Here is a 27,883-nt window from a genome sequence, read left to right as displayed (position 1 = left end):
ATGTCGGAGAGTGTTTTGCCTATGTTCTCCTCTAGGAGTTTTATAGTTTCTGGTCTTACATTTAGATCTTTAATCCATTTTGAGTTTATTTTTGTGTATGGTGTTAGAAAGTGTTCTAGTTTCATTCTTTTGCAAGTGGTTGACCAGTTTTCCCAGCACCACTTGTTAAAGAGGTTGTCTTTTTTCCATTGTATATCCTTGCCTCCTTTGTCAAAGATAAGGTGTCCATAGGTTCGTGGATTTATCTCTGGGCTTTCTATTCTGTTCCATTGATCTATATTTCTGTCTTTGTGCCAGTACCACACTGTCTTGATGACTGTGGCTTTGTAGTAGAGTCTGAAGTCAGGCAGGTTGATTCCTCCAGTTCCATTCTTCTTTCTCAAGATTACTTTGGCTATTCGAGGTTTTTTGTATTTCCATGCAAATTGTGAAATTCTTTGGTCTAGTTCTGTGAAAAATACCGTTGGTAGCTTGATAGGGATTGCATTGAATCTATAGATTGCTTTGGGTAGAATAGCCATTTTGACAATATTGATTCTTCCAATCCATGAACACGGTATGTTTCTCCATCTGTTTGTGTCCTCTTTGATTTCTTTCATCAGTGTTTTATAGTTTTCTATGTATAGGTCTTTTGTTTCTTTAGGTAGATATACTCCTAAGTATTTTATTCTTTTTGTTGCAATGGTGAATGGTATTGTTTCCTTAATTTCTCTTTCTGTTTTTTCATTGTTAGTATATAGGAATGCAAGGGATTTCTGTGTGTTAATTTTATATCCTGCAACTTTACTATATTCATTGATTAGTTCTAGTAATTTTCTCGTAGAGTCTTTAGGGTTTTCTATGTAGAGGATCATGTCATCTGCAAACAGTGAGAGTTTCACTTCTTCTTTTCCTATCTGGATTCCTTTTACTTCTTTTTCTGCTCTGATTGCTGTGGCCAAAACTTCCAACACTATGTTGAACAGTAGTGGTGAGAGTGGGCACCCTTGTCTTGTTCCTGATTTCAGGGGAAATGCTTTCAATTTTTCACCATTGAGGGTGATGCTTGCTGTGGGTTTGTCATATATAGCTTTTATTATGTTGAGGTATGTTCCTTCTATTCCTGCTTTTTGGAGAGTTTTAATCATAAATGAGTGTTGAATTTTGTCAAAGGCTTTCTCTGCATCTATTGAGATAATCATATGATTTTTATCTTTCAATTTGTTAATGTGGTGTATTACATTGATTGATTTGCGGATATTGAAGAATCCTTGCATTCCTGGGATAAAGCCCACTTGATCGTGGTGTATGATTTTTTTAATATGTTGTTGGATTCTGTTTGCTAGAATTTTGTTAAGGATTTTTGCATCTATGTTCATCAGTGATATTGGCCTGTAGTTTTCTTTTTTTGTGGCATCTTTGTCAGGTTTTGGAATTAGGGTGATGGTGGCCTCATAGAATGAGTTTGGAAGTTTACCTTCTTCTGCAATTTTCTGGAAGAGTTTGAGTAAGGTAGGTGTTAGCTCTTCTCTAAATTTTTGGTAGAATTCAGCTGTGAAGCCATCTGGTCCTGGGCTTTTGTTTGCTGGAAGATTTTTGATTACAGTTTCGATTTCCTTGCCTGTGATGGGTCTGTTAAGATCTTCTATTTCTTCCTGGTTCAGTTTTGGAAAGTTATACTTTTCCAAGAATTTGTCCATTTCATCCAAGTTGTCCATTTTATTGGCATAGAGCTGCTGGTAGTAGTCTCTTATGATCCTTTGTATTTCAGTGTTGTCTGTTGTGATCTCTCCATTTTCATTTCTAATTTTGTTAATTTGGTTCTTCTCTCTTTGTTTCTTAATGAGTCTTGCTAATGGTTTGTCAATTTTGTTTATTTTTTCAAAAAACCAGCTTTTAGCTTTGTTAATTTTTGCTATGGTCTCTTTAGTTTCTATTGCATTTATTTCTGCCTTAATTTTTAAGATTTCTTTCCTTCTGCTAACTCTGGGGTTCTTCATTTCTTCCTTCTCTAATTGCTTTAAATAGAGCTGATTTTACAGAGTCATTCCTGGGGAATTCCCTGGCCATCAATTGGGTAGGACTCGGTGCTTTCAGTGTCGAGGGTGAAGGTTCAATCCCTAGTCAGGGAACTAAGATCCCACCAGCAGAGGTGAGACTGAAATGATTATTTAATGAATTTTTAAAAACTATGCATTTATTTATGTATTTATGGCTGTGCTGGGTCTTCATTGCTGCACGGGCTTTTCTCTAGTTGGGGTGTACAGGCTTCTCATCGTGGTGGCTTCTCTTGTTGCAGAGCATGGGTTCTAGAACATGGGATCACTAGCTGTGGTGCACAGTCTTGAGTGCTCTGAGGCATGTGGGATCTTCCCAGATCAGGGATGGAACACATGTCTCCTTCATGGGCAGGTGGATTCTGTACCCCTGAGCCACCAGGGAAGCCTTCATGACTTAATGTTTGAAAATTCATCCAGGACCCGGAGAGAGCTCAGAGCCTACAGGGCTCCTAAGCCATCAAATTCCATTGCCCGGCCTCCCCCAAGTACAGGGCTTGTCTCACTTTCAAAATCCCTGTTCACTTTCATTCAGACCTCAGGCGAGTGGTCACCCTGTCTTTCCATTGTCCCAGCACACACTTGCCCAAAAGCACATGCGCATGTTTGGATTCAGGGCATCTGTGTCCGCAGCCTGCCTCCAGGCCCTGCTTTGTCCCTGTCATATCAGTTCACTCGCTGGGACATCACGCATTCCTCCCATGGCAGGCAGGAGCTGCGGGTTGCAACGCCTGCCTCTGGAGGGATGCCCAGTTATGGGCCCTCTCTCCATGTCTGGTGTGGACAAAGAATGTCACCTGCACCCCTGCATCTTCCACACACAGAAAAGTACTTGATGCAGTCACTTGAGTTGTCTAGCTTTCTTTAGCCAATGCTAATCTTTGGATGTTCCCATGACCTGATTTTAATTGCAAAAACTCCCATACATCCTGGCTCCTCCCTTACCTGTTGGGGACTGTCCCTCAGAGCTTTCCGAGAGGCTGGTCCCCCGGGATGCAGTCCTCCGAAAGTCTGCTGAATAAAACATACTTCACTTTTCAGGTGTACATTTTTTCCAGTTGACTCGAGGTATGGCCTCCCCTCGGCTTGGCTCCTGTCTTTCCTTCCCTCACAGTACCTGTCTCCCCTCCCAACCTTGGGAAACTCTGCTCCCCTGGTTTTTCTCCAGGCTTTTTGTCACTCTTTCCTTGTGTCCTGGGCTGGCTCCTCTTTCTTGCTCATGCCTAAAATAGCCTTCCAGGGTCTTCCCAAAGGCCTGAGAAATGCCTTTTGTCTCCATTCCTGCTGGGCTCCAAAATCACTGCAGATGGTGACTGCAGCCATGAAATGAAAAGACGCTTGCACCTTGGAAGAAAAGCTATGACCAACCTAGACAGCATATTAAAAAGCAGAGACATCACTTTACCAGCAAAGGTGCATCTAGCCAAAGCTATGGTTTTTCCAATTGTCACATATGGAAGTGAGAGTTGGACCATAAAAAAAGCTGAGCACCGAAGAATGGATGCTTCTGAACTGTGGTGTTGGGGAAGACTCTTGCTAGTCCCCTGGATTGCAAGGCGATCCAATCAGTCAATCCTAAAGGAAATCAGTTCTGAATATTCATTGGAAGGACTGATACTGAAGCTCCAATACTTTGGCCACCTGATGCAAAGAGTCAACTCATCGGAAAAGAGCCTGATGCTGGGAAAGATTGAAGGCAGGAGGAGACGGGGAGGACAGAAGATGAAATGGTTGGATGGTTGGATGGCATCACTGACTCGATGGACATGAGTTTGAGTAGGCTCCGGGAATTGGTGATGGACAGGGAGGCCTGGCGTGCTGCAGTCCATGGGGTCACAAAGAGTCGAACACGAGTGAAGGACTGAAAAACAACCACCATCACCTGTTGCCTGCCTGCACACCACTTGGCACAGGACTGCACTCCCCAGGGAGGATCTGGGTCCTGCTCCCCCGACCTCCACCCTGGCACCCAGTACCTGGGGGACGGCCTTCTTTAGCCTTCTGCTCAGACACTGGGCCAGGGGAGCTCAGGGCACACTCCTTGGCCACACATAGAACCTATCTGCAAATGCAGTCCTGGGCAGGGCAGAGGGGGCTGTGCTGGGGAAGGGGCTTGAGGGAGTGGGGAGGGTGTCTACTCAGCTCTGCCCCATGCCTGAGGCCACCTGAGGCTAATCAGCATAGCTCCATGGCTAAGTCTTTCTTGGTGGCTGGGGCAGGGGCCTCCTGGGGCGTCTCTCTCTCTCACAGGTCTCTGCTGCAGGCAGCAGGACTCGGCCCAGGCTCTCAAGGGGCACAGCACCTGCACGTGCACCGGGGTTCTGTGGCGGGGGGTGTTCTCAGGGGCCGGGGGAAGCCAGAGTCTCTCTCCAGGCACAGCCACTGGCCTTGGGGTCTCTCTGTCCCTTCCAGAGGTCCCCAGCACTTGCTTCCCTTTACACCCTGGCTTTGGTGTAGACACAAATCCCTCCCTTTGCTTCTTGGAACCCAGAGAAAGCCGCAGGGAGGGGCCTTCCCTGTGACTTTCCCTGGACTCTCGACAACAGGAAACAAGGAACACGGGGAGCAAAGATGGTCCCCGGCCCTGTGCCAGCTCGCTGCTGGAATCCAGCCCTGCCGGGCCCCATTTGGGTCTGGGCAGAGAACCCCATAAGGAGGTGATGGGGTTGGCACTTCATCACCAGCCAGCTCAGGTCTCTGCCTATCCTAGAGCCAGGGCTCAACTTTCAGTCACTGGATTCCCATTTTACAGAGGGGCAAGCTGAGTCACAGAGAGCTGGTCACAGCCTTCCAGAGTCACACAGTGGGGGAGTGGCAAAGCAGGTATCTCAGGTTCCCAGGCCGATGGGGGAGTCCTGGGGACTGAGGTCCTGTGAGGCACATGGGAACACAAGGCAAGAAGAAAGACATACTGGGTAGTGGTGGTGTTTTAGTCACTAAGTCGTGTCCAACTTTGTGACCCTGAGGACTGCAACATGCCAGGCTCCTCTACCCTCCACTCTCTCCTGGGGTTTGCTCAAACTCATGTCCATTGAGTCAGTGTGATGTGATGTGAATTTTTCCCAGTGGCTTACGGTTTTCCTTTGAAAAATCTGTTCTATAAACTTACCTGGAAACTCTGCTTTCTACCTTTTTATTTGATCTAGATGGCAGCTGGAAAAGTTGTTTCTATGCTTCTGGGTTAATAACACTCATGTGGTTACAGGCAGAAAGTGAGGACGCTCTTGTTGTCAGGAGGTGTGGCTGATGTATTCAGACGTGTGGCGCTGGTATTCTATAACTGACTTCCAAATAGGAAAAACCATTATAAATACCCATGTGTACTGCAGGGGTGTGAGGCAGAGCATGTGTACAAGCAGTGTGTGTGTGTACTGTGTGCTGTATGAATACTGAACATGATGCAAGTATGGTATGCTGTGTGTGGGTGTGTGGTGTGGGTGTGTGGTTTGTGTGGTGTGTGAGTGTGTGCTGTGTGTGGGTGTATGGTGTGGGTGCGTGGTGTGGGTATGTGGTGTGGATGTGTGTGGGTGTGGTTTGTGTGGTGTGTGTGTGTGTGTGGTGTGTGTGTGTGCGTGCTGTGTGGATGTGTGCTGTGTACTGTTTACACTGTGTGGTGTGTGTGGTGTGTGTGGGTGTGTGGGGGTGTGTGTGGTGTGTGTGGGTGTGAAGGGGTGTGTGTGGTGTGTGGATGTGTGGTGTGTGTGGCATATGGTGTGTGCTATGTGTGATGTGTACGTGTGCATGCTGTGTGCTATGTGTGGTGCATAAGGTCGCATAGACCCCTGTCCTAATGTCCCCCTACTGGTGCTGCCAGAGTCCGGCTAGGAGGAGGAGGCCTGACCTGGGCTGTACCCGGGTCTGTTCTGGGAGAGGCCGTTTTGGTCTCTAACCTCGCAGATCAACAGGGAAGACGGACAAACAGGAAGACAGGGCCAACGTCAGCCTGGAGCCAGGCTCTGTGCAGTGCACGGGGCATGGCCTGGGGCTGGGCTGGGCCGGTGGCAAGAGAGGGTTGGCGAGGCGGGGAAACGATAGACTGGAGGGGAGGGGGTCCTGGAGGCTGAGGAAGCACAAGGAGGGGGAGACAGGATGTGGGGTACAGAGACGGACAGGTAACTGTGAGGGGGGGTGGGGTGTCCAGGCTCCCACAGAACCTCAGGGGAGGGAGCTGGCAGGACCTCATCTCCGGCCCTCATCTCCGGGAGGCCTAATTGAGGACGGGTGGGGCCTTGACTGGCTGGGGACAAGCCCTCCCTCTGCCTAGTCGGGGCCTCGGGCGCTTCGCCCAGGCCCAGAGAGGGGCCAGAGGAGCCTGTCCCGGTGAAGGGGAGTCAGGCTTTGCCAGGAGAAAGCTGTGTGGTGCTGAGCCAGTGCATCTCTGCTCACAGCTGCCCCACTTTGAAAATAAGACCCTGTGAACTCGGGGATGGCCCAGAGCTCCCCAGACCCGACATTGTCATAAGGTGGTATGTGTGGGGAGCGTTAGGGGGTAGCCAGGCCCAGCTCAGGAGGGCTCGGGTCTTCTCAGGGGCAGCCTGGGGCCCCGGGGACGGACCTGGGATGGCTCGGGCAGGCTGGGAAGGGAAGCAGAGAAGGCCAGGAGCCTACTTCCCGGTACCAGAGGCAGGGAGGCTCGTGGAGGCGGGGAGGAAGTCCCCTCCTGAGCTGGTCACTCCCAGAGGACTGGCTGGGGCGGGGCTGCCCATGGAAAGCCGATCTGAGCTCTGGGGCCACCTTTACGCCTGCTGCCGCCCAGCTGCCCAGGAGCCCGGGAGTCCAGCCAGGTAAGGGGGACATAGCAGCCCTCGCACCCTGACCCCAGCCCTCCAACGGTTCCCTCTCTGGGCCTCTGTCAGGGTGGGGGGTGGGGGCGTCTGTGTGTCTGCCTCACTTCTCATGGGTGGGTCTTAGGCTGGGTTCGTCCATCTGTCTGACGACCCCTGGCACCATCTTCCCCTGTCCGGTCCTGGGCGCCAAGGTCCGTGTCTGCCTCAGTGGCCAGACTTCACCAACGTCGATTAAGCTAAGACATACCCCCCAGGGCCCGGCCATGGGAATGAACACACACACACATACACAGAGTCACACACACACACACACAGTCACACACACACACAGTCTGTCTCACACACAGACACACATGAGTCACACACACAGTCTCACAGACACACACACAGAGTCGCACGCACAGGCGAGACCCCCACCCCACCACCCTGGCCAAGGCTCTAAGGACCCCTATCCAGAGACTCTGGGCAGCATGGCTGGCCCCTTGGGTGGGAGGCTGAGCTCACAACCTTGTCTCCCCCAGGCGCTCAGGACTCCTGCCTGCCCCGCTATGTTCTTGGCATCCACCACCTCAGGTAAGCTTCCTGTCCCTGGGCGCCCCCCATTCAGCCCGCCTCCCTCACTGGAAAGAGCCAGCCCTCTGGTTCACCGGGGCCTGAGGCTGCCCTTTCCTCCCCACCACATGCGGTTTGAGACGGGCGGGTTGGACGATGTGTGTTGTGCTGGAAGGCCAGGAGCCAGGAAAGAGGAGGCTGGAGGGAAACAGAGGGCCCAGGGTGACAGCGGCCCAGTGCCCGGGCAGAATAGACTCACTGACTTGGCCCTCTGTCCCCACTTCTGCCCAGCTGTGCCCCGGCACCTCTCTCAATCTACCGCAGCAGGCAATGGCAGCGAAGGGGAGCTGTGGACTGCCCGGGACCCGCTGCTAGCCCAGGCAGAGCTGGCACTGCTCTCCACCGTCTTTGTGGCCGTGGCCCTGAGCAACGGCCTGGTTTTGGGGGCCCTGGTGCGGCGGGGCCGGCGGGGCCGCTGGGCACCCATGCACGTCTTCATCGGCCACCTGTGCCTGGCCGACCTGGCCGTAGCTCTGTTCCAAGTGCTGCCCCAGCTGGCCTGGGATGCCACCGACCGCTTCCGTGGGCCTGATGCCCTGTGCCGGGCAGTCAAGTACCTGCAGATGGTGGGCATGTATGCCTCCTCCTACATGATCCTGGCCATGACGCTGGACCGCCACCGTGCCATCTGCCGCCCCATGTTGGCACACCGCCACGGGGGTGGCACTCACTGGAACCGGCCAGTGCTGCTGGCCTGGGCCTTCTCGCTGCTCCTCAGCCTGCCCCAGCTCTTCATCTTTGCCCAGCGTGACGTGGATGGCAGCGGGGTCCTCGACTGCTGGGCCCACTTTGCCGAGCCCTGGGGCCTCCGCGCCTATGTCACCTGGATCGCCCTGATGGTGTTTGTGGCGCCTGCCCTGGGCATCGCTGCCTGTCAGGTGCTCATCTTCCGGGAGATTCATGCCAGCCTGGGGCCGGGGCCGGCGCCAAGGGCCGGCGGGCCCCATCGAGAGTGCCGGCCGGGCGGCCCTGCAGAGGGAGCCCGGGTGTCGGCGGCCGTGGCCAAGACTGTGAGGATGACTCTGGTGATCGTTATAGTGTACGTGCTGTGCTGGGCGCCCTTCTTCCTTGTGCAGCTGTGGGCCGCGTGGGACCCGGAGGCACCACGGGAAGGTGCGTGGCGGTGGCTGGGGCTGCAGGGGGCCGCCCAATCTTGGTGCACATGCACCTTCACCCCTCTCCACCCCCCCAACCCAGCCAGCTCGGCCTCCGAGCCTAGGTGCACTGACCTCGAGGGCCCCTCAGCCCCAGCCCTGATTCCCGCCCCACACAGGGCCGCCCTTCGTGTTGCTCATGCTGCTGGCCAGCCTCAACAGCTGTACCAACCCCTGGATCTACGCCTCCTTCAGCAGCAGCGTCTCTTCCGAGCTGCGAAGCCTGCTCTGTTGCACCTGGAGGCGTGCCCCGCCCAGCCCGGGGCCCCAAGAAGAGTCATGCGCCACAGCCAGCTCTTTCCTGGCCAAGGACAACCCCTCCTGAGAAATCGGGGCAGCAGTGGGGGCGGGGGGCGGGGCATGGAGCTGCTCTCCTTCTAGAGGCTCCACGGAACTCAGCTGACCACCTACAAACTGGCTCCGCAGGAGCCTGGCCGAGACATGTGGCTGGCCAGTAGAGGTCCCGAGGGCCCAGGGGGCGGAAAAAGGAGGTTGGGCCAGGGACCATCCTTGCCCCCACTGTCTTGTCCCCCTTGGCCCTCCCTCTGACTTTGCCCTCATAAAAATTCTGGCTCATTTTCCACCTGGTGAGTCTCTTTGAATACTGGGGTACTGGAGAAATGAACACATTTTCAATAGATTTCCCATATTTTTCTATATTTGCTTCTTTTTGTTCCCCTTCTCTACAAGGATGGTATTTAAAAAAATTCATGCATGTTTAATTGCATTAAATGTGGGGGAAGTGCAGAGAGATTTTCAGGCCTCTCCCACACCCACAGACGCGTGCAAGGTTCTGTAACCTACCACATAGGAGACGGGACTTCCAAGGTACAGGTCCCCAAACCACAAAGCCCTGTGCCAAGTAGCTGCAGAAGCTGGGCACCCTGGCCTCAAGTGCTGAGGGTGCCAAGAGGCTGGCCCTGTACCCACCTTCCAACCACCACCCCCCCAGCCAGACAGAGAACTGGCTTGCATCTGGGAGTCCATGCACAGGATTTTATGAATGGTTGCCAATGCCTGTCAACCCCCACCAGGCTGGCACCCTCAGCTGAGCAAAGGCACCCGCCACCTGCTGGCTGTCAAGGGTGACAACCAGCCACGAGCCCTCACACCCAGGGCCAGGAGGGACCTGCCCCCTGCCTCCCTCCGCGGCGGCCTCCCAGAGGGGCCCAAACCAGAGCGGGGAAGGCAGCGGGGAGCTGGAGAGGCCACTTCCTCCTCTCTGCAGAGGGTCACGAGCAGGTATGCTGGACAGGGCCAGGGAGAAGCAAAGGGTTGGGGGCACCCGGCCAGTCTTGCCCTGGGCTGGGGCAGGGCCTGCAGAGGATGAGGTGGGCCTTCAGTGTGACTTGAAGAGTGAGTCCAGGCCCTGGGGATGGGAGGTCGAGGGTGAGGCCGGGGCACCAGGGCCCCGCGAGAAGCCTTTGTTCTTGCCCAGGCGCCCACAGCCTGGAGGCTTCGGGCTGCGAGGCCCGGGGCTTGGGGAGTTGTTGGTGCCCGGTCCAAGGCCCTGACGGAGGGCGGTCTTCCCCAAGAGCTCCTTAAACACAGAGTCCATGGTCTGTGCCACAGCCTGGCGGAGAGGAGAGAAAGGCAGGATGTTGGCACAAGTGGGCCCCACCTGCCCAGCCGGTCCCCTGCCCCCAAAACAGTGACCTGACTCAGGAGTCAGGCCCTCTGACCCTCTGAACTCCTCTGCCCCCTGAAACAAAGTCCTCAGCCACTGCCTCTGTGGACTGCGGTGATTAGCTCAGCCTTCAAATGGGAGCCCCTCGGGCTGGGCCCTGGGTACCCATCCTCTCCCCACTCTCTCCCTGGCAGAGATCACAGCCACCACCCCCTGGCTTGGGGGGCCCCCAGCAGGCCCCGACCTCCCAGGCCAGGGCTCCCCAACAGCCCGCCTGGCCCAGCCTACTGGCCACCTGCCCTGGGGTCTCATGGATGCCCTGCCCCTCACCCCTGGCCCATACTCCCCCGGCCACCTCACATGTGTGTCCCCAATCACCCCTCTGTCCCTGGTGCCCAGACCCGGTCACCAGGCCACACCTGGGTCACGGCGGGCTCTCTTACTCTCTGTCCCCAGGTTCACATTGTCCCCCACGGCTTCTGGCAGTGCCCACCAGGAGCCCATGGAGGGGTGTGCTGGGGCCAGTGGGCACAGAAGGCAGCTGGGTGTCTCCCCAGGCTGCACTCCACGCCAGGGCCCCATCTGGCACCCGCTCTCTGCCCCCCTGTAAGAACCATGACCCCGCCAGGCTCCCCAGTTCACCACCTCACTCAGCTGCTTTTCCATCTGCCCCTTTCATCTTCTTTGGCTCACAAAGCGCCTGCCATGTTACCACCTGTCACCTAGCCTGGCTCTAGATGCCAGCCTTAAAGCCTGTCCCGTGCGCTGTTTCCCACTCAGGAACCAAACATGAGGCATAAATGTGTGACCGCCCTCCCCCAGGTCTCCCACTACCTTGCCTCCAGGCCGGTCCCTCCCCACCAAGCTCACTCCCTTACCGGCCTGCCCCTCTCTAGGCTGGGCTCAGCCAGTGTGCCTGCGATCAGGAATGTCAGACTTGAACCTCAGGCGGGAAGAGTGGCTCATAAGGGGAAGCAGAGAACCCACACCTGGGCAGGTGCACCCCTCTTGCCACGTGACCACTCCCAGCGCTCACCTTATCCACCTCCACGTGTCGTTCCGGGGATGCTGGGACCATGCAGGGCCGTCGGTGCCCGGAGTGACCCCCGGGGATGCCAAGAGGGATCTCGGGTGGGGTGCATGGCTCTGGCCTGCAGGGCACAGACAGGGAGCCTAGAGGGGGCCCTGGGGAGGCCCCATGCTCCCAGGCAGGGGCTTCTCCCAGCCTGGGGCACAGGAAAGGGAAAGAAACAGCAAGGCTGGTCCCTGGCCACTCTGCCTCCAGCCTGGGTTGGGCGAGCAAGGCCCAGAAGGGGTCTTCCCCACTCCTGCTCACCTCTGGACAAGCTCCACCACAGGGAGCCCCTCTGAGCTGCTCAGCAGGTCCCCACCGGGCAGCAGCCCCTGGCCCACCGCGAGCTTCTCTGCTCTGGGGATGGAAAGACAAGACATTTGGAATGCTCACTCTGGGTTTGGGGTCTGCAGGGCAGAAGGCATGGTGCAGGCCAGCAGTCAGCAAGGCACAGCCTGGGACCGCAGGACCTGGGACTCTGTGTATGGGAAGGATTGGAAACCCGGGGGTGGAGGGGGAGCTAGAAGGAGGCTCTCCTTCTAGAGCCTCCAAACTCACCCCGCAGGTAGAGTGATATACTTGTGGGGGATGAGCCCCCGTGCCCCCGCGTGCTCGCCCCGCCACCAGTCGCCTGAGGCCCGCTCGTGTAGCCGCAAGACGTCCCCACGCTGGAAGGTCAGCTCCTGGGCCGTGCGGCCCGTGTAGGCAAAGCAAGCCACGGCCTCCACGACACCCTCCAGGTCTGGGAGGAGAGGAGATGCAAGTGAGGTGGGGTGGGGGTGGCGTAGACGCCCTGGCCAGGGACCTGGTGGGGCTGTCCTTCCCCACCCTCACCCTCCTCCTGGGCTGAGGTCCCTGGCTCCAGCTCCAACTCGTTGTCCCCCGTCGGGCCCTCCAACTGGGCATCCCTGTAGTCCAGAGAAGAGCGAGGTGGCTGAGCGTCCTCAGGGTGCCCCCTGCGGCCAGCCTCTCTCTCCTGGCGGCGCCAAGAGCCTACCCCAAGCAGCTGGCAGAAGGTGGGGCCATGCACTTCTCATAGATGGGGCCAGGCAGCTGGGCTGGGGCCGGGAAGACCCGTACAGGCTGGATGATGAGGGTCTGCACCAGCTGGTTGACACGGCCCTGCAAAGCCACCGGGTCCTGCCCAGCAGGGACGGGCAGCAGCGTCGGCCCAAAGCACACGGCCAGGTTGTAGGGGTCCATCATGTTCTCGTCGCTGTACTGGGCCAGGCTGAGGATACAGGCAGGTCACAGGCACGGAGCTCCTGGCTCGGCATCCCCACTCCCCCAACTGGGCTGCCCCTGAGCTCCCCCCTGCCCCCCAGAAGCACTCACTGGTTGAGGAAGGTGAAGAGGTACCGCAAGACCACCAGCACGGGTCCGGGCAGCCGGGACAGGAGGCCAGCTACGTGCTCCACCCGCTCGGCCACAGCCTCCAGCTCTGCAAACAAGGCCATCACCCCAGGGAGAAGCCATGAGCCCGGGCAAGGTGGCCACTAGGGAGTAAGGAGCCCCCCACCCCCACCCTACCCCCAGGCCCCTGGCTCACCCGCAGAAGCCAGCAGCTCTCCAAACAGGTCTGGTGGGAATATGGGGGGCTGCAAGCTCCGGAAGTAAAGTTTTAGCACACCTGCCACCGAGTCCAGGTCATGGGCGGTGCAGCCCTCCACCAGCGGGTCCTCTCCTGGGAGGGAGCAAGGAGCAAGGCTCATGACATCAGCTCTCCCAGCCCCCCCACCCCCTGCCCAACCTCGCCCATCCCCACCTCTCTCAAAAGCATCACGGATCTCCGAGATCCGGGGCTGGGCACCTGACACCCGGAAGATGCCCTCATGCTGCAGGCCTGTGGGAGGACAGAAAACTGGTGTGCACCAAGCCTCCTTCCCACCCCCGCCCCTCCAATCTTGGTGGGGTGGGGCAGGCCAGGGGCAGGAGGGTCCAGATCTCACTCACCATTGAGGTTAATGAAGCGGACACAGCTCTCCACCACCAGGGGCACGGGCTGGCCTGAACTCTGCAGACAAAGACAAAGAGAGTGCCCTCCACAGTGGGTATGACACAGCCCACCTTGTCACTCGCTCATTTTCATTTTGTCTTAATGCATTCCGCAGTCACCAACAAGGCCAGGGAGATGTATGCCTGGTTGGGGGGGCGGGTTTCTGATCCCTGGTGCCATGCCTGACATTTTATCTGTTTCCTGCTACAGAGTGGAAATACCACCCACCTCTCTCTGCTGACCTCGAATCAAGCAACATCATGAACCTTGGGTTTGTTCACTTCAATAACCTGCTGACTCTTCTGAACGGTGAGAGACTAAATCACATCACTGCAAACAATAGTGTTCTTTTCTGATCTCTGGTGCTTTCCTGACTTCCCTCCCTAGCAAGCATCCCAGAAGAGGGGCTTGCGGGTACCCGTGCTCCTGGTAAGTCCTCAGCTCTTGGTAACTCGTTCGGGCCCACAGGGGCCCCAGGGCTGGAGGCACGGCTGGAGCAGGGAGGGGCCTGCACTCGGTTGAAGGGAAAGGCAAGTACCTGGATAAACTTCTCCATGTCTCCCCCGAAGAGTTTCTGGTTATACTGGGAGCTGGGGCGGGGGGCGCGGCTCTTCTGGAGTTTTCTCTGTGTGTACTGGGTCCTGTCGCAGTGAACAGGAGCTGCCTCTGAGGGGAGCAGACCTGGACACTAGGCTGCTCAGACCCCCCCAGCCCAGCCCAACTGGACATTGGGGCTCGCAAGTTATTCCAGAACCCTCTGGGCAAAATAAGTAGAAAACTAAGGACACCGAGGAACAAGGGAGGTGGGGATACCACGGGTCCTCAGGACAAACTGGTCCCTCTCGAAGGACTCACCAAGTCACCTCCCGGTCTTCCTTGTCACCTGGCAAGGAGAAAGGGTTGGTGTGCCTCTTGGGCCGGGAGGTTTCTCGGCGCATGGCAGAGGAACGGGGCAGCCTACAGGTGAGGGCGGCCGCAGGACAAAGGGCAGGATAGGGGCCGGGACCCTGGCTGGCTTCCTTCCTGCGTGCCCAGCACACTCTCTGGCCAGGAAGAAGCCGCAGGAGGAGAGCCACACCGTGGCTGGGCTGCTCCCGGCCCTGGGGGTGGCGAGGCAGGGGGGCCCACCTCTCTGGATGGCGTCCTGCAGTTTCTCATGCTTGGCCTGCAGCTTGGCAAGGATACTCCGTCCACTCAGGTACTCCTGGAGTTTCTGCCAAGCCCCCGGAAGAGCCCAAGGCTTTAGTCCTGGCCCCAGCCCTCCCTGGCCCCTGCTGCCCACCTGCCCTCCCGGTCCAGCACCACCTCCCCACCGTGATGTAGAAGGTCTCAGTCTCCTGCTGTTGGCCCCGCCGCCGGCCAGCCTGTCGAGCCCCTGGGTCCGAGCTGGTGGACTTGAGGGACTCAGTGGATGGACTGGCCTGGAAGGAGTCGAGCATATCTCCATCTTCTGATGCCACCACCTCCAGCAGGGCCTGCAGTGTGGCCTTCAGTGTCTTGTTCACCTTGGGAGGGGATGGTACCCGGGCAGGAAGAAATGGGGGACAGGCGAAGAACAGGGAGGTCGAGTCAGAAGGAAGGAGAAGGGGAGGTCACGGCCATCCAGCTCCATGTGTCCAGGTCCCTGTCCCCACCCTGGGGCCAGGCTACCCCGTACCTCCTCTGTCTCGATGGTCTGGCGGTCCAGGCGGCTCTGGATATTCTGGGCTCTGGGCAGAATCTCATCTCGCAACTCCATCTCAACCCGGATCTCAGCAACCTGCAGGGTGCAGCATCAGGTAGAGGGGGTTAGGGCTGCACTTGAGACACGGGTGGGCTGTGTAGCAGGCACAGAGGTTTCTGGGGCTGATTTTCACTGCCTTGGGGGCCACTGCAGAGGGTCACCAGCCTTGACACCCGGTCCAGCCAGATCGGAAGCATGGACCCCTTCCGAGAGGAAGGTGGTGTACACTCATGAGCACTGAGACTTATGCACGGATGTCCTTGCAGCGCTGCTCGTAATAGCCCAAAGGTGGAAGCACCCCAAGTGTCCAGCAGCTGATGGGTGAATAAGCAAAGGGTGGTGTCTATATAGAGTGGAATATTATTCAGCAGTAAAAGGGAGGAAATTCTCATACATGTTTCAACATGGGTGAACCCTGAGGAATACTCAGTGAAATAAGCCTTCTGTAAAAAAACAAAACAAAACAAACAAACAAAATGGGACAAATAGTATAAGATTCTACTTATATGAGGTGCCTAGAGCAGTCAAGTTCATAGAGACAGAAAATCAGATGGTGGGGGCCCCGGGCTAGGGCAGGGCGAATGGGGAGTTAAAATGTCTAACAGGGACAGAGTTTCTATTAGCGAAGATGGAAAACGTTGGGGGAATGGCTGGTGGGGGTGGCTGCCCAACCATGTGAAGGTCCAAACGGTAAATCCCATGTATGTTTGCCCACAATTATAAAATTTCTATCCAGGCTCTAGGAAACGCTGACATGAGAAGACCCACCGCCCTCAAGCCCACATAACAGGCAGATCACGAGAAATTGACTCTTTGGAAAGGATAAATCAGAGACTAGTCCTGATGAGCAGGCACAGCAGCCACCGCCATCTGTGTCTCGGCGTGGACCTGTCAGACATAAGGGACGTCACAGAGCATCAGCATCACACAAAGCCACTCTCTGGCCATGGCGGCTGAAGATAAAAACAATATCACCTCATCAGCACGTCTGAGCACGGACCAGAACAAGAACTTTGTCCAAGCCACAAAAATGACCAAACCTCCTGCTGGCCTGGCTAGCATGCCAGGCATTTCCCTCCTTGCTAATGACCACTCTAGCTTCCTTCTACCCACCTCCGCCCCGTCTTCTTGAGAAGATTTATTAAGACACAGAATCAGAGTCACCCCTGCCTCCTGACAGCATCCAAGCGAGAGCCGAGCCCCTCCCCCAAGTCCTTGAAGTTCTTTCCAGCAGCTGAGACACCTCCAGTTCCCCGTGCTGAAGGCGAGCATCACAGAACATTCCAACTCCCTACCCAGCCACCCTGTGGGGAAAGCCACTGTTGACAAGCTCTTCTCACACACACCAAATACCTAATCCATCTCTCAGTGCCTCCTCAGGAATAGGAACTGACAGCCAAGAACTGGCAGCAATTTGAGACAGAGCTCTAAAGTAGAAGACATAAAAAAAAAAAAAAAAAAGAAGACATAGGGACTTCCCTGGTGGTCCAGTGATTAAGATTTTGCCTTCCAATGCACAGGATGCAGGTTCGATCTCTGGTCAGGGGGCTAAGATCCCACATGCCTCAAGGTCAACAAACAAAATACAAAACAGAAGCAATACTCTAACAAATTCCATAAAGACTTTAAAAATGGTCCACAAAAAATTTTTTTTTTAAATAAAGTGGAAGACAGAGATCAACGCAAGCAAACAGAAAAAATGTAAGGGACATGGGAATACCAAGAAACACGATAAACATTTCAGAAAAATTTGAGAATATACTGTATCAAGAAACGAGAACAAAGGGCTATTTTAAATAAGAACATGTAAAACAAACCAAAACTGTTAAAAAAAAAACTTACCAAAGTAAATTTTTAAGAAAAATTAAAAAGGGGTGGGCAGAGATAAGTCAAAAAGATCTCTCAGAGAACAGAATTAAAAGGTATAGTGATGGGACTTCCCTGGTGGCCCAGTGGCTAAGAATCTGCCTTCCAATGCAGAGGATTTGGGTTCGATCTCTGGTCTAGGAACTAAGATCTCACATGTATGCTGTGCACCACAGTGCTGAGTCCTCATGCTCTGGAGTCCACATGCCGCAAGTAGAGAAAGATCTGTCATGCCACAACTAAATACACAATGCAGCCAAATAAATAAAATTTTTAAATATACCTAAATAGTATTAATAAACATAAAAGGTGTAGTGATGAGAAATAGGAAAGATAAAAGATAACGAAATTAAGACAACCCATGAGGTTCAATATCCAATTACAAGAATTCTTGAAAGCAAGCACAAAGAAAATTAAGGGACAGGAATTACCAAAGGAACAATACGAGCTCAAAACCTTAAGACTTAAGTTTCTGTACTGACAAAGCCCACAGGTGGCCCAGCACCATGAAGGCAAAAGGATCCCCAAGGCATATCATTATAAAATTGTACATGAGGAGAAGGGACTATCCTAAAAGCTTCAACGGGAAAAATTACAGGTGACAGACAACAGTGCAGAAATCAGAACGGTGGCTGAACTTCTCACCCACAATACTACTGAAAGCTTGGAGGGATACTTTGAACAGTCCAAAAAGAAAATGCTTTTCAACCTTGACTTCTACCCCCAGGTAAACTACCAACCAATTTCAAGAACAGAATACAGGCAGTTTTTTTTTGACAGTCTAAGTCAGGAAAGTACGGGGGAAGATCTCCGTGCAAACAAGGTAATAAACCAAAACAGAGAAAGACACGCAATCTGGGATGCAGAGGGTCTAAAGCAGGGATGCTCAGGACAACAGGGAAAGAAAGGTCCTGGACTGTGCCGGCCTAGAAGTCAATTGAGGCCTACAAGCTGGGACTGCATGGCTCCATAGCAGGGCTCTGAAGAGAAGAGATTGCCTGGTGTGGTGGAGACAGATGGTGATGTGGGCTGGAGCCCTAATCGTCCATAGAAGGGGATCATAGGGCCTCTGGCAAGCTGCAAAGCACAAGCAGCACCTGATGCATTGTCTGCAGCAGCAGCTAGAAGACTGGGAAGTGGCTGCATCTGGGGAGTGGGAATCAGGAACAGGAAGGGTGGGTCAGAGAAGGGCAGTGTGCCCTTGAACGCCTTGAGTAACGTTTGACTTAATCAGATATGACTTTGGTCAAAATACAAATGAAATAAGCAAAAAAAGAAAAAGGTCAGTGGAACCCCAGTCCATGCACAATCCAGTGTAATCCCAGTCCATGCTCATGAGGATAAACTGGTAAAGGACAGTACAGCTCAGAGATGCATAAAATGCCCTAGTGAGCAATTCCCTGGAGGTCCACTGCAGGGGGCACAGGTTCTATCCCTGGTGGGGGAACTAGGGTCCCCCATGCCACACGGTGCAGCCAAAAAAGAAGATGTCTAGTTATATGCTAGTGTTTGCATGGTTTCTTTCTCTCCCAAGTTTGCATTGTGAAATATCTAAAGCACACAGAACCACCAAAAGAACAGTATACGGGCAGCTGTCTACCACCAACCAGCCGGCCTCAAAATTGCTGCCATCCTGGCTATGTTTGCCCTCGTGGGGGGGGGAGGTGCTGTGTTCACTGGCTGTACCGCAGAAGTGGGTTAGGGAGGTCTGCTAGTTACAATGCAAGTGCAGAAACTCCAGAGCCCCATTTGCCTTGAGGCCACTGCACGAGGGTCTGAGAAGTAAGTGGCATTCAGGAGGTTTGAGGTCTTGGCAAAGGGAAGGAAATCCATTCCACTCAGCTACCACCACAGTGAAGATCAGAACACAAAAAGCCATTTTCCTGAAGGCTGGGCAGAGACCCTCACCTCATCCCCTTCGTGGGGCTGGTAGTCGAAACGTAGCGGGGGACAGAAGGCGACAGCATGCACCTCCAGCACCTTGGCCTTGTCACCTACGGGATCCAGGGCATCCACAGCCTCCTCCAGGCTGCCCAGGCCCTGCATCTGGGAGGCCTGGATGCGGCTCTCTGCAGCTGTGTAGCTCCGGAGCACTTGGCCCAGGGCCAGGTGGAATCCTGTGTCACAACACTAGGGGACGAGCGAGGACACGGCTTGGGAGGGCTCGGGGCGCAGGTGCCCGGCCCCCCCGGCACCCTCCCCACACCCCACACTCACATCCATCAGGTCCATGACGTCCCGCAGGTAGTAGTTGCTGACGGCGGCATTGACACTGGCCAGGCTTAGTAGGTACTCATTGCGAGCCTTTGTGCACTTGAGTTTGTGCTCCAAGAACTTGGCGTGACGCTGCTCAGGATCACATGAGTCCCCGGGTCATCCATGTGGCCGAATGCCCCAGCCCTGCCTTCCATGTACCCCTCACCCTCGACACACACTCCCCACCCCTCCCTTCCCCATTTGGACAGCTCCCCCACTATCCCACCGGGCCCCTCAAACTATATAGCCCAGAAGTTGAAAGGTTCTTCATTCCTAAACCCTGACAGCCTCCACTTCCCCATCCTTCCTTCGGGGACCATCTCGAACACGCATCCTCCCCGCTGATCACTCAGCCCCCCATCCAACGTGTCTCCTCACTCCTCTATCTCCCAGCACTGTGTGAGGCGAGAATGGGTGGGAGGCAGGACCCCCAGGCTTGGGATTGCTCTTTGGCCAGCTGGGTTTGCAGGGAGGGGAGAATGCAGGCTGTCCTGGGCCTAGAGACTGTTCTCCTGCCCCCTGTGTCTACCAACTGAGCCTAGGGAGCCCCCCCCCACAGCCCCCCTCAGAGCCAGCCCTGCTTTACTGACCCACACACCACCTCCCTACAAGGCCCAGTGAGGGTTGAGGACGTGAAAAGACAAAGGCCAGGAGCCAGAGCCTTTGGACACAGACAGGTGCCCCCCAGGCCCACCTTCTCCACCAGCCGCCCTCCCTTCTTGATGGAGCCCTTGCGGAGTGGCCCGGACTCGGTGCTGGTGGTGGTGGCGGTAGCACTTCGGCCTGCCCGCTTCTCCTCCTGCCGCTCGGCTTCGCGGAGTTTGGCCTCAGCACTCAGGCTCTCCGTGTGGTAGACCTGATAGGTTTTCTTGGCCTGCAAGGAGGCCCAAGGCCAGGCAGCCCTGCTCAAGGCCGTGGCCACAGCCAGCCCACCCCATCCTCCTCCCAGCCTGTCTCGGACTCGGGCCTTGAGCATTTGGTCCAAGCACTCAGCGCCCAGGGCAGGGAGAGAGGGCCCGGCTTTCGATCCCTGAAACCCAGGTCTCTCCCAGGCACCTGATCCTCCTCCCTGAGCCTGGCCCCAGGAGAGGTGAGGTGACGGCCTCCCTGTGATCACGGGCTCTCACCATCTGAAGCTCTGACACCACCTCCAGGAGCTCCTCTTGCAGCTGTTGCTCCAGATCCTTACTCTGGGGAGGAGGCGAGCTGAGTGCCACCCTGCTCCAGGGCAACACCCACGTCCATCCCACCAGCCCTCAGCTCAGCACTCCAGGCTCCCACCAGCTCCCCCCAGCCTCCAGGGCCTTCCCGTCCCTGACACTTGGGCTTTGAGCACCCACAGGCTGCCCTCGCTGGATCCTGGGGTCTACCCGCCTCCCAGGCCCAGGGCAGAAGTCTTGCCTTCTTGACCAGGCGCCCCACATCCTCGGCAATGTAGCTCAGGCGCTGGGCCAGAGGCCCACCCAGCACCTCACTGAGGGCTGTGCTCTCCCGGCTCTGCTGCCGTGTCTGCTGCAACAACACGGCCCAGCAGTGCAAGGGCGAAAGCAGGGACGGCTCCTTCCTGGGGATGGGGGGGGGTGGAGGTGGGGGCTCAGACCAACCGGGAGTGGGCCTCGGGCTCGGCCATCCCAGCTGCCCGGCCCCAGGACCCACCGGAAGCTCTGGTGCTCCCGACTGCCGCCCCCGAGGCGGCCTCCACGGCCGGAGAAGCGCTCCACCAGCTTGTCGAGGCCCCGCGAGTACTCAAGCTCAACCTCGGCACGGCGCCTCATGAACTCAGCCAGCTCCTGCAGCAGCTCCCGCCGCAGCTCGCCCTGCAGCTCCAGGCAGCGCAGTTGCTCACCCAGCTGCCAGCGCATCTCTGCAGGGCGGGAGGGCAGCTCAGGCCAGGGCTGTGGGCCCCCTGAGTCCAGGAAGGTGATGCTGGCCCCGTGGGGAGAGGGGCCAGTTCCAGGCTTGGCAGTCTGGCTGGGCTCCGGGTGGGCCTGAGGAAACGGACCTCCAAGCAGAAGCTAACGGGAACCAGCCAGGTGGGCCAGGACCCGAGGAACAGAAAGGCCGTTCCCGGGACCATGGGCCAGGGCTGAGACGGAGTGGGGTCCATCCCTGCCAGGCACCAGTCACGTGGCCGTCTCATGATTCCCTGCTTCCCAGAAAGCCCCCAGTGGCTTCCCCTGCCACTTACGGCCCCTGGGGTGCCCAGGACTCCAGGCAGGGCAGCCTCCTCGACAAACACATGGACGCACGGGGCTGCACAGGGCTGGGGCAGCCATGGCACTCTTGCCAAACTTGCCATGAACTTGTGGCCTCGGGGGCTGGAAACCCAGCCCTCGCCCCCAGGAGAAAGGGTGGCCCCACCGCAAGGGCCAGGCTGGCCAGTGGGGGCTGACCAGTGACAGGACTGAGGCAACGGGGCTGGTTTCTGTTCCCAGTACCAACTCCCGATGACCAACCTCCAGGGCACCCTAATACCACCTCTCGGCAGAGAGCCACACCCAGGGTCCCCACACTGCTGGCTTGTGACACCTTATCGCTGGTTTGATTTGGCAATGCCGCTTTCCCCACACAGACCCAAAGCAAAGAACCGCCTCAATGAGAATGACGAGCTTAAGTAAGCCACTGGTAAGCCCTGGGCATCCCAGGGACAGAAGCCCTGTATCTTGGCTTCTGGCAGGTGGGTCACCCCTGTACTAACAGCTGTCCAGATGCCAGGCGGGGGAGGGGCATTAACTGATGTCTTCATTCAGCAGCATGTTGCTTATACACTCAGTGGGTCTAGACTCGGAGACACACTTCCTGCCCTCCTGGAGCTGGGATGGGAACAGTGTGGGTGGGGGGGTGGACAGCAGGGGAACAAGGGGTGACAACGCAGAGCGGGAGGTGGTGGCAGGGAGGGGTTCTTTTAGAGGAAGGTGGTCAGGAACAAGCAGCTTTGGAACACAAGAGCTGAAGGAAGTGACAGAGGGGCTGTGGAGACATCCGGGGGAGGAATGTTCAGGCAGACGGCACTGTGAAGGCTGTTGCAGGCAGCATGGCTGAAGAGAGCCACGCCAGTGGGGGGCGGCAGGGGGAAGACAGAGGGAGAGAGCAGCCACAGCAGTGGAGCTATAGGGTCCTGCTTTGCTCTCAGGGCCCACACGGGCTGCCGTGAAGAGCCTGGGCAGGGATCAGGTGACAAAGGAAAAGTGCCCAGCCCCAGTGGCCACCAGTGTACCCGTCTAGGCAATAGAAAATTGGGGGTTTCAACCAGGAGCCAGAATGAGAGGAGGCAGGAAGCAGCAGGACCCAGGGTGGCTGTGGATAAGGACTCGGTACTGGTACACTTGGGACTTCTGTCCCATCAGTGCCATTCCAGGGGGGTCTGTGGGGCCTGCAGCAACCTCCATGGGTCCTGCCTGCCCAGCACTCCCATCTCCTCTGATTTCCCATTGGAGAAGGTCCCTTTCCTACTCTCAGCCCCTGGGTCCGTCTCCCTGGCTCCAGGCACCCCAGATGTGGCCCCTTCACCCCCCTCCACCGCTGGGACTAGCTCAGTGAAAGGCCCAAGGGCCACCAAGCCCATGCTTTCACTGCAAACACTGAATGGGAGCACTCTCTTTCCAAGGAATAGTCAAGCTGGGTTAATGGAAGCCTGGGGGGGTGGGACTGCTTCCTGATGCTGAAACCAACGCCGTCTCCTTACACTGTCTGAGGCCTAGTCCGAGGGGCAGACTGAATTCCATGGGCCAACTGGAGTGGGCTCTCAGCCACCTGCGATCATGAGACTCTTCACTGAATCATGGTAACATTTTTTCGGATAAAAGTCAATTTCACTTCATTCCAAGAAAGAGCTGAGATGTCCTGGCTTGCCTCGCTGTCCACTGGCTTCTGTTTGCCCTCCTGGAACAACAGTTCCCTGGGGACCTATCACAAGTGAGTAGTGCTCGACAGGCCAGCACAGCCAAGTGTTCATTTCTTTTTCAGTGCAACCAAGCCTTGGTTGAGATCCAGCAGACCTGGTGTCAAGCAGACGTGATTCGGCAGGGTCTGAGCACAGCTGGCACCTACCTAAATCCCCAGGCTCTAGGCCGCAGCAGCATCCAGCTCTCATATCTTAGCTGAGGTGTACTCATCAGGGAACCCTTCCGGATCTCCCCATAAACTAGGTCTAGCCGTCTTCCCATCCACTTTCTGGACATCTGAGCTTTTTCTTTACAGTGGTTTTCATCATAATTGAAACAAGTTGTGTGATAAGTTGTTTACTATATGTCTCCTCCACTGTGAGCCATATGAGAGCAAGGATGGCTTCTCATGTGCTCCTTGCTCTATCTTCAGAGCCTGGCAGAGAACCGATGCGTACAAAACATCTGTCAAAAGGATGGAATCCATGTCTGCTTGCATTGCTGAGCCGGGACTGGGCCCCAACAACACTTCCTGTGAGTGAGGCATTCAGTCTCACTTCTGCTGACAAGCAAAGCAGAAAAGACAGCCTCCCAAACCATGACTGTGCTGACCTTTCAGAATTTCGGGTGTCAAGATACTGATCCTCTTTTTGTAGCATAGTAGGAAGTTTCTTTGGCGGGGGCTGGAGGGCGGAGGAGATGGGAAACAGAAGCTCAAGTCATTAGACGCCCACAGCAGGCGAGGAACATCTAAAGACAGCCTTGCTCAAAGCCCAATCTTTTCAGTGTGAATGAACTGGCACATATCTGCTGATTGAAGGGTTTCCAAAGTCCTTCAGCTTCATGACGTTTGGGGGATACAGGCTGGGATCGCTCTCTCCATCTGAGGGATGATGCAGCAAGGCCTGGAGAGCGGGCTTGCCATGCACAGTCACATCAAGCTGGGTCTGGACAGCAGCCCACCTTTACCAGACGGGAAGGACTTGCGCACGCTTTAGTGCAATTTGCTTGTATCGCAGAATTACATTGGACTTTCCACCTCTGGACTGGAAGAACATTCGAGGTTCATTTCCTTACACCTCCTAGGACCTATGGTGCTGTGTGACCATGAGCACGCTCTGAGCTGCGTCTCCCTCGTCGGTAAAATCAAGTGATTGAGACACCAGGAAACTGCTGGTGCTTGGATGTGGCTTTCTTCCCTTTGCAAGAGCCACCACACCCTGAATAAGACCCGGAGACAAGCTGTCGACTAAGTTTGCAAGGCTCATTTGCATGCGATTTGCACAGAGTGTTTATCAGAACCCAAAGAGGTCTGCTCTGCAGTCCACCTTCGCTGTGCCAGCTGGACCCAGAGACAGTGGCCTTCAACTCAGAGCCACCTCAGGGCCCAAAGAAGGGCAATCGGGACTGGGTTACAGGACTGGAGTGGTCTTAGGGTAAACCCATCACTAATTCACCCACTGAAGCCCCCGGACACCCCTACCCAGCCCCCTTCAGCAAAGTCAAGGTGTTCCACTTTCTGGTGGCTAGAATGCCACTTTTTGAGGGCCAACAGGTGGCCCCCCTTTCCTCCTCGGGCTCCTGAGGGGCAGGGAGAACCTAGGAGAGCAGAGCCACCAGGGCAGGAATGGAGGGAAGGAGGAAGGAAGCGGGACCAGCGGCAGTTGGGGCCAAAGGGGCGTGAGGAGGCAGGCAGGGGGCTTGGGTTCCCTCCCTCAGCCCGCTCCGGAGGTTGTTGCGGGTGGGCCGCGAGTCCCGGGCCAGCGGCCAGCACATTGCGGGCTCTCCCACGACCTTTGGGGTCTCCGTGGGGAAACGGGCCAGGAGCACCTAACTCCCTCTCACCTTTGACCTGTGCCTCATAGTCAGCCTGCGGCCCTCGCTCTCGGCGTAGCTTCCCGTGCGTAGCCATGGTCGCCTAGTGGCCGTGCCGTCAAACCCAGCTGCTCCCACGCGGCCGCGAGCGGGCCAGGCGCGGGGACCCGTGGGCCCCGGCAGCCAGCACCCTGCGCCAGCCCCGCCCCGTCCCGCCCCGCCCCATCCCGTCCCCAACGCAGCTCCTGGGGCGGGGCGCCCTGGGCCTGGCACTGCCCACGAGGGTCTCGGCCTGGTGTGGTTCTCACTGCGGCTGGACCTTGCTTCCCCCGCCCCCCGCCCCCCCTCCCCCGCCCCCTGGACACACAGGGCATGCCCTCGGGCAGCCTTGTGCCCCAGGTTCGGCTGCTAAGCAGCCAGGGTGGCTGTGAGAGCCCCAAGGTGCCTGACAAGCTGGCATCCTCTGGCTGCCGCTCCCTCCCAGACTCCAGAGGGCTTTGTCGTCCCCGTTGCCAGACTGCACCCCTCACATCATGGCCATTAGCCATCAGTGCCAGTGTGCAGCAACACCATAAGCTGCTCCTGACCACTGGGCTCCCATGGGTCAGCTGCCTTCCCCAGACCCCCAGGACATTCGATGGGGCCCACCCTTCCCAACACTAGGAGAGCCAGGGGGGAAGGAAGGTCAGCAGGGGAGACCAGAACCTGCCCTTGGTCCCTCCAGGCCACATGGTGGGGTGGGGGCAGGGGCAGAGGGTAGGGCTAGGCTAAGGTTCCCCTTCTGTTTAGCCCCATAGAGAGGAACCAGCCTTGTTTCCCCATAGGTGGTTACCACTTCCTGCTACCGGAAGACACTCTTCTGTCTCCTTTCCCCTGCATCTCACACCTGCTCTGTCTTAGGCCTGGGGGGCTGGGGAGGGGTAGCTCTCTTCCTGAACCCTCAGAACAGGGCTTTACTGAGCCTGGGGGGCAGCTTGGAGCTTCTCTTATCTAGGGATGCTTCACGTCTCTCTAGCAACTCAAAGTCAGAGGGCAACAGTGTTTCTCTGGTATACTAAGGCAGGATGCAGTTAGCAAGTGACAAAGCGGAGCAGACAACTGTGTTAGAGAAATCCCTGGGGTACACAGATGGTGACAAGGGTAGCAGAAGTATTTAGGCTTTGGGGTGGTGCCCAGGGAAGGGGAGCCTGTGGGCACTTGTGCAAGGGGTCCAGGCATGTGTTTGCATGGACTTCAAAGTCAGGCTCTGTGCAGATGTGGGCACACATGACCCTGACCTGCAGCTCTGCAAGGGAGGAGACTTTGCACAGGTACTTCCTGGCTTTCAACTGTGCACAGTTCTCTTGCCCAGAAGGGGAAAACATACCTTCTCAGCTCCCTGCCCCCCACCCCCAGTGTCTAGGCCCTTCTCTAAGGTGCAGTGTGTGCATCAGGGACTGGGGCTTTTGGGCCTAGGAGCTGGATGGAACACATCTTGCCCCTTCCCCTCTATCTGAGCCCTGACTGGTCCCCGAAGTCCCTCCCCCATTCAGCAGAGCCAGGCACAGGGCTCAAGCCCGCAAGAAACGGCTGCTGAACTGGCCTCGGCCCCTACTCTCCTTCTGTCCTTTTGCTTTATCCCTCCAGAAATATTCACGTGATGCCCCATTCGGCCACTGGTGTAAAATTTTGAGTCACTAGTACTGGCCAAACGCTTCTTTGGCATTTAAGGCCGTACTGCCCGCTCTATCCTCAGCTCTATTGTTCCACTTCGGAGGATCTAAACTGCTCAGAAGGGCAGGACCACATCCGTGCAGGACCAGATCTGCTAAACCGGTTGGCGAGTGAATACTTGGTCCGGGAGGAGGCGGGGTCAGGTCTGCTACGCGGAGAATGGACCAGAGGGAGATGAGATCGGTGGCGAGGCTGTTACCAGGTGCCTACGTCAGGTTGTGCACCTCGGTGTATAGGCTCATGCCAAGGAAAACTTCCCCGGAACCCACCCACAGTCCCACGGCTAGAGGGCAGGCATTCCTGCTTTTCCACCCCCAGCTTTCCGGCCTCAGGTGGTCCCGATGGCCCTGAAGCGACCGCTCCAGAGGCGAGTCCTGCAGAGGCGGAGGAAGTGCTGGGCCCCAAGGGTCACCCGGGCCTGCGGCTTCCCCTCTTTGCCCTCTGCCCTCGCCGCAGCTCCCGCCTCCGCTCAGGAAACCCGACCGCCTAGGGGCGGCCGAGCTTCAGCCGGCCCGCCTGGGCCGCAGGGCGCGGGGGGTGGGGGTAGAGCGCGGGTCGGACGAGAGAGGAAGGAGAGGCCCGCAAGGGGCCGTGGGAGCCTCTGCCGGCTCCTGCCCGCCTGCGCTGGGGCGCGGCCGAGGTAATGCGCATGCTCCGCCGCTCGCCCCGCCCCGCCCTCCGCGCGGAGCCCGGCCCAGCCGCCGCCGGACCAATCAGAGCCTGGGAACGAAGCCGGCTCCGTAGGCGAATCGAAAGGGACTGATGCCTGGCACGAAAGGCGGAGCGAGGCAGAAATTTGAGTCCATCAGAACACTGCCTCCCTCCCCCTCGCCGGCCCAGGAGCCGGCGGCGGCGCACAGGCCCGCGCAGGCGCGTTTTCCAATTCCCCACCCGCCCACTGGTCTCCGCTTACCAGGCTGCCTGTTGATCACGTGGCAGGCGCCAGCCAGAGAGAGACAGGAGCTCCAACCTCTGGTAGCGAATTATTCAGCGTAGCAGGAGAGCAGTGTGCCATCTGCGGTAGCAGGGGCATAAGGTAGTGACAGGCAAGGAGTGTTGAGCTCCGCTGGGAGGTGGGCGGCCCAGGCAGCCCGCCCAGGGAGGAGGGGCAGCAAACAATGGTGCTGCAGCCAGAGGGAATAGCAGGGATGAAAGGTACTGGAGCAAATTTTAGGCGTCTATTCTGCATGAATGGAGAAGGCAATGGCACCCCACTCCAGTACTCTTGCCTGGAAAATCCCATGGACGGAGGAGCCTGGTGGGCTGCAGTCCGTGGGGTCGCGAAGAGTCGGACTGAGCGACTTCACTTTCACTTTTCACTTTCATGCATTGGAGAAGGAAA

General features: G+C 56.7%; 2 protein-coding genes across 3 annotated transcripts; one reads left to right on the top strand and one right to left on the bottom strand.

Moving 5' to 3' along the window:
* The first annotated feature begins 6,172 nt into the window (after positions 1-6,172).
* AVPR2 (arginine vasopressin receptor 2) lies at positions 6,173-9,172 on the top strand. Its single transcript, XM_043896941.1, has 4 exons — positions 6,173-6,820; positions 7,345-7,396; positions 7,667-8,548; positions 8,709-9,172. The coding sequence occupies exons 2-4, from the start codon at positions 7,372-7,374 to the stop codon at positions 8,912-8,914; spliced, it is 1,113 nt and encodes a 370-aa protein (XP_043752876.1). The 5' UTR covers positions 6,173-6,820; positions 7,345-7,371; the 3' UTR covers positions 8,915-9,172.
* A 118-nt stretch (positions 9,173-9,290) lies between these two features.
* On the bottom strand, positions 9,291-27,845 carry ARHGAP4 (Rho GTPase activating protein 4). 2 transcript variants are annotated; one of them, XM_043896940.1, is made up of 22 exons: positions 27,455-27,845; positions 20,786-20,993; positions 20,531-20,693; positions 20,257-20,319; positions 19,824-20,003; positions 19,091-19,219; positions 18,782-19,003; positions 14,942-15,043; positions 14,598-14,789; positions 14,413-14,497; positions 14,140-14,167; positions 13,823-13,925; positions 13,242-13,302; positions 13,054-13,131; positions 12,838-12,972; positions 12,624-12,729; positions 12,286-12,519; positions 12,123-12,196; positions 11,847-12,030; positions 11,553-11,645; positions 11,253-11,367; positions 9,291-10,162 (listed from the first exon to the last, which is right to left on the bottom strand). In XM_043896940.1, exons 2-22 carry the CDS (start codon positions 20,989-20,991, stop codon positions 9,929-9,931), a joined length of 2,787 nt encoding a protein of 928 aa, XP_043752875.1. In that variant the 5' UTR covers positions 20,992-20,993; positions 27,455-27,845; the 3' UTR covers positions 9,291-9,928. The 2 variants fall into 2 exon arrangements, with proteins under 2 accessions (XP_043752875.1, XP_043752874.1); XM_043896939.1 differs by lacking the exon at positions 27,455-27,845 and adding an exon at positions 24,859-25,051.
* Positions 27,846-27,883: the final 38 nt, after the last annotated feature.

The sequence above is a fragment of the Cervus elaphus genome, chromosome X, assembly GCF_910594005.1.
Source record: "Cervus elaphus chromosome X, mCerEla1.1, whole genome shotgun sequence".
Classification (NCBI taxonomy): domain Eukaryota; kingdom Metazoa; phylum Chordata; class Mammalia; order Artiodactyla; family Cervidae; genus Cervus; species Cervus elaphus.
Note: the sequence above shows the minus strand (reverse complement) of the source record. Positions and strands in the feature narration are given on the sequence as shown.

Coding starts and splice junctions, on each gene's coding strand:
- AVPR2 (XM_043896941.1), top strand. CDS start 7,372: ATGTTCTTGGCATCCACCACCTCAG. Junction 7,397..7,666: donor CTTGGCATCCACCACCTCAG/GTAAGCTTCCTG, acceptor ACTTCTGCCCAG/CTGTGCCCCGGCACCTCTCT. Junction 8,549..8,708: donor CCCGGAGGCACCACGGGAAG/GTGCGTGGCGGT, acceptor CGCCCCACACAG/GGCCGCCCTTCGTGTTGCTC.
- ARHGAP4 (XM_043896939.1), bottom strand. CDS start 24,925: ATGGCTACGCACGGGAAGCTACGCCGAGAGCGAGGGCCGCAGGCTGAC. Junction 20,004..20,256: donor TGGTGTCAGAGCTTCAGATG/GTGAGAGCCCGT, acceptor GCCTCCTTGCAG/GCCAAGAAAACCTATCAGGT. Junction 19,004..19,090: donor ACGTCATGGACCTGATGGAT/GTGAGTGTGGGG, acceptor CTCGTCCCCTAG/TGTTGTGACACAGGATTCCA.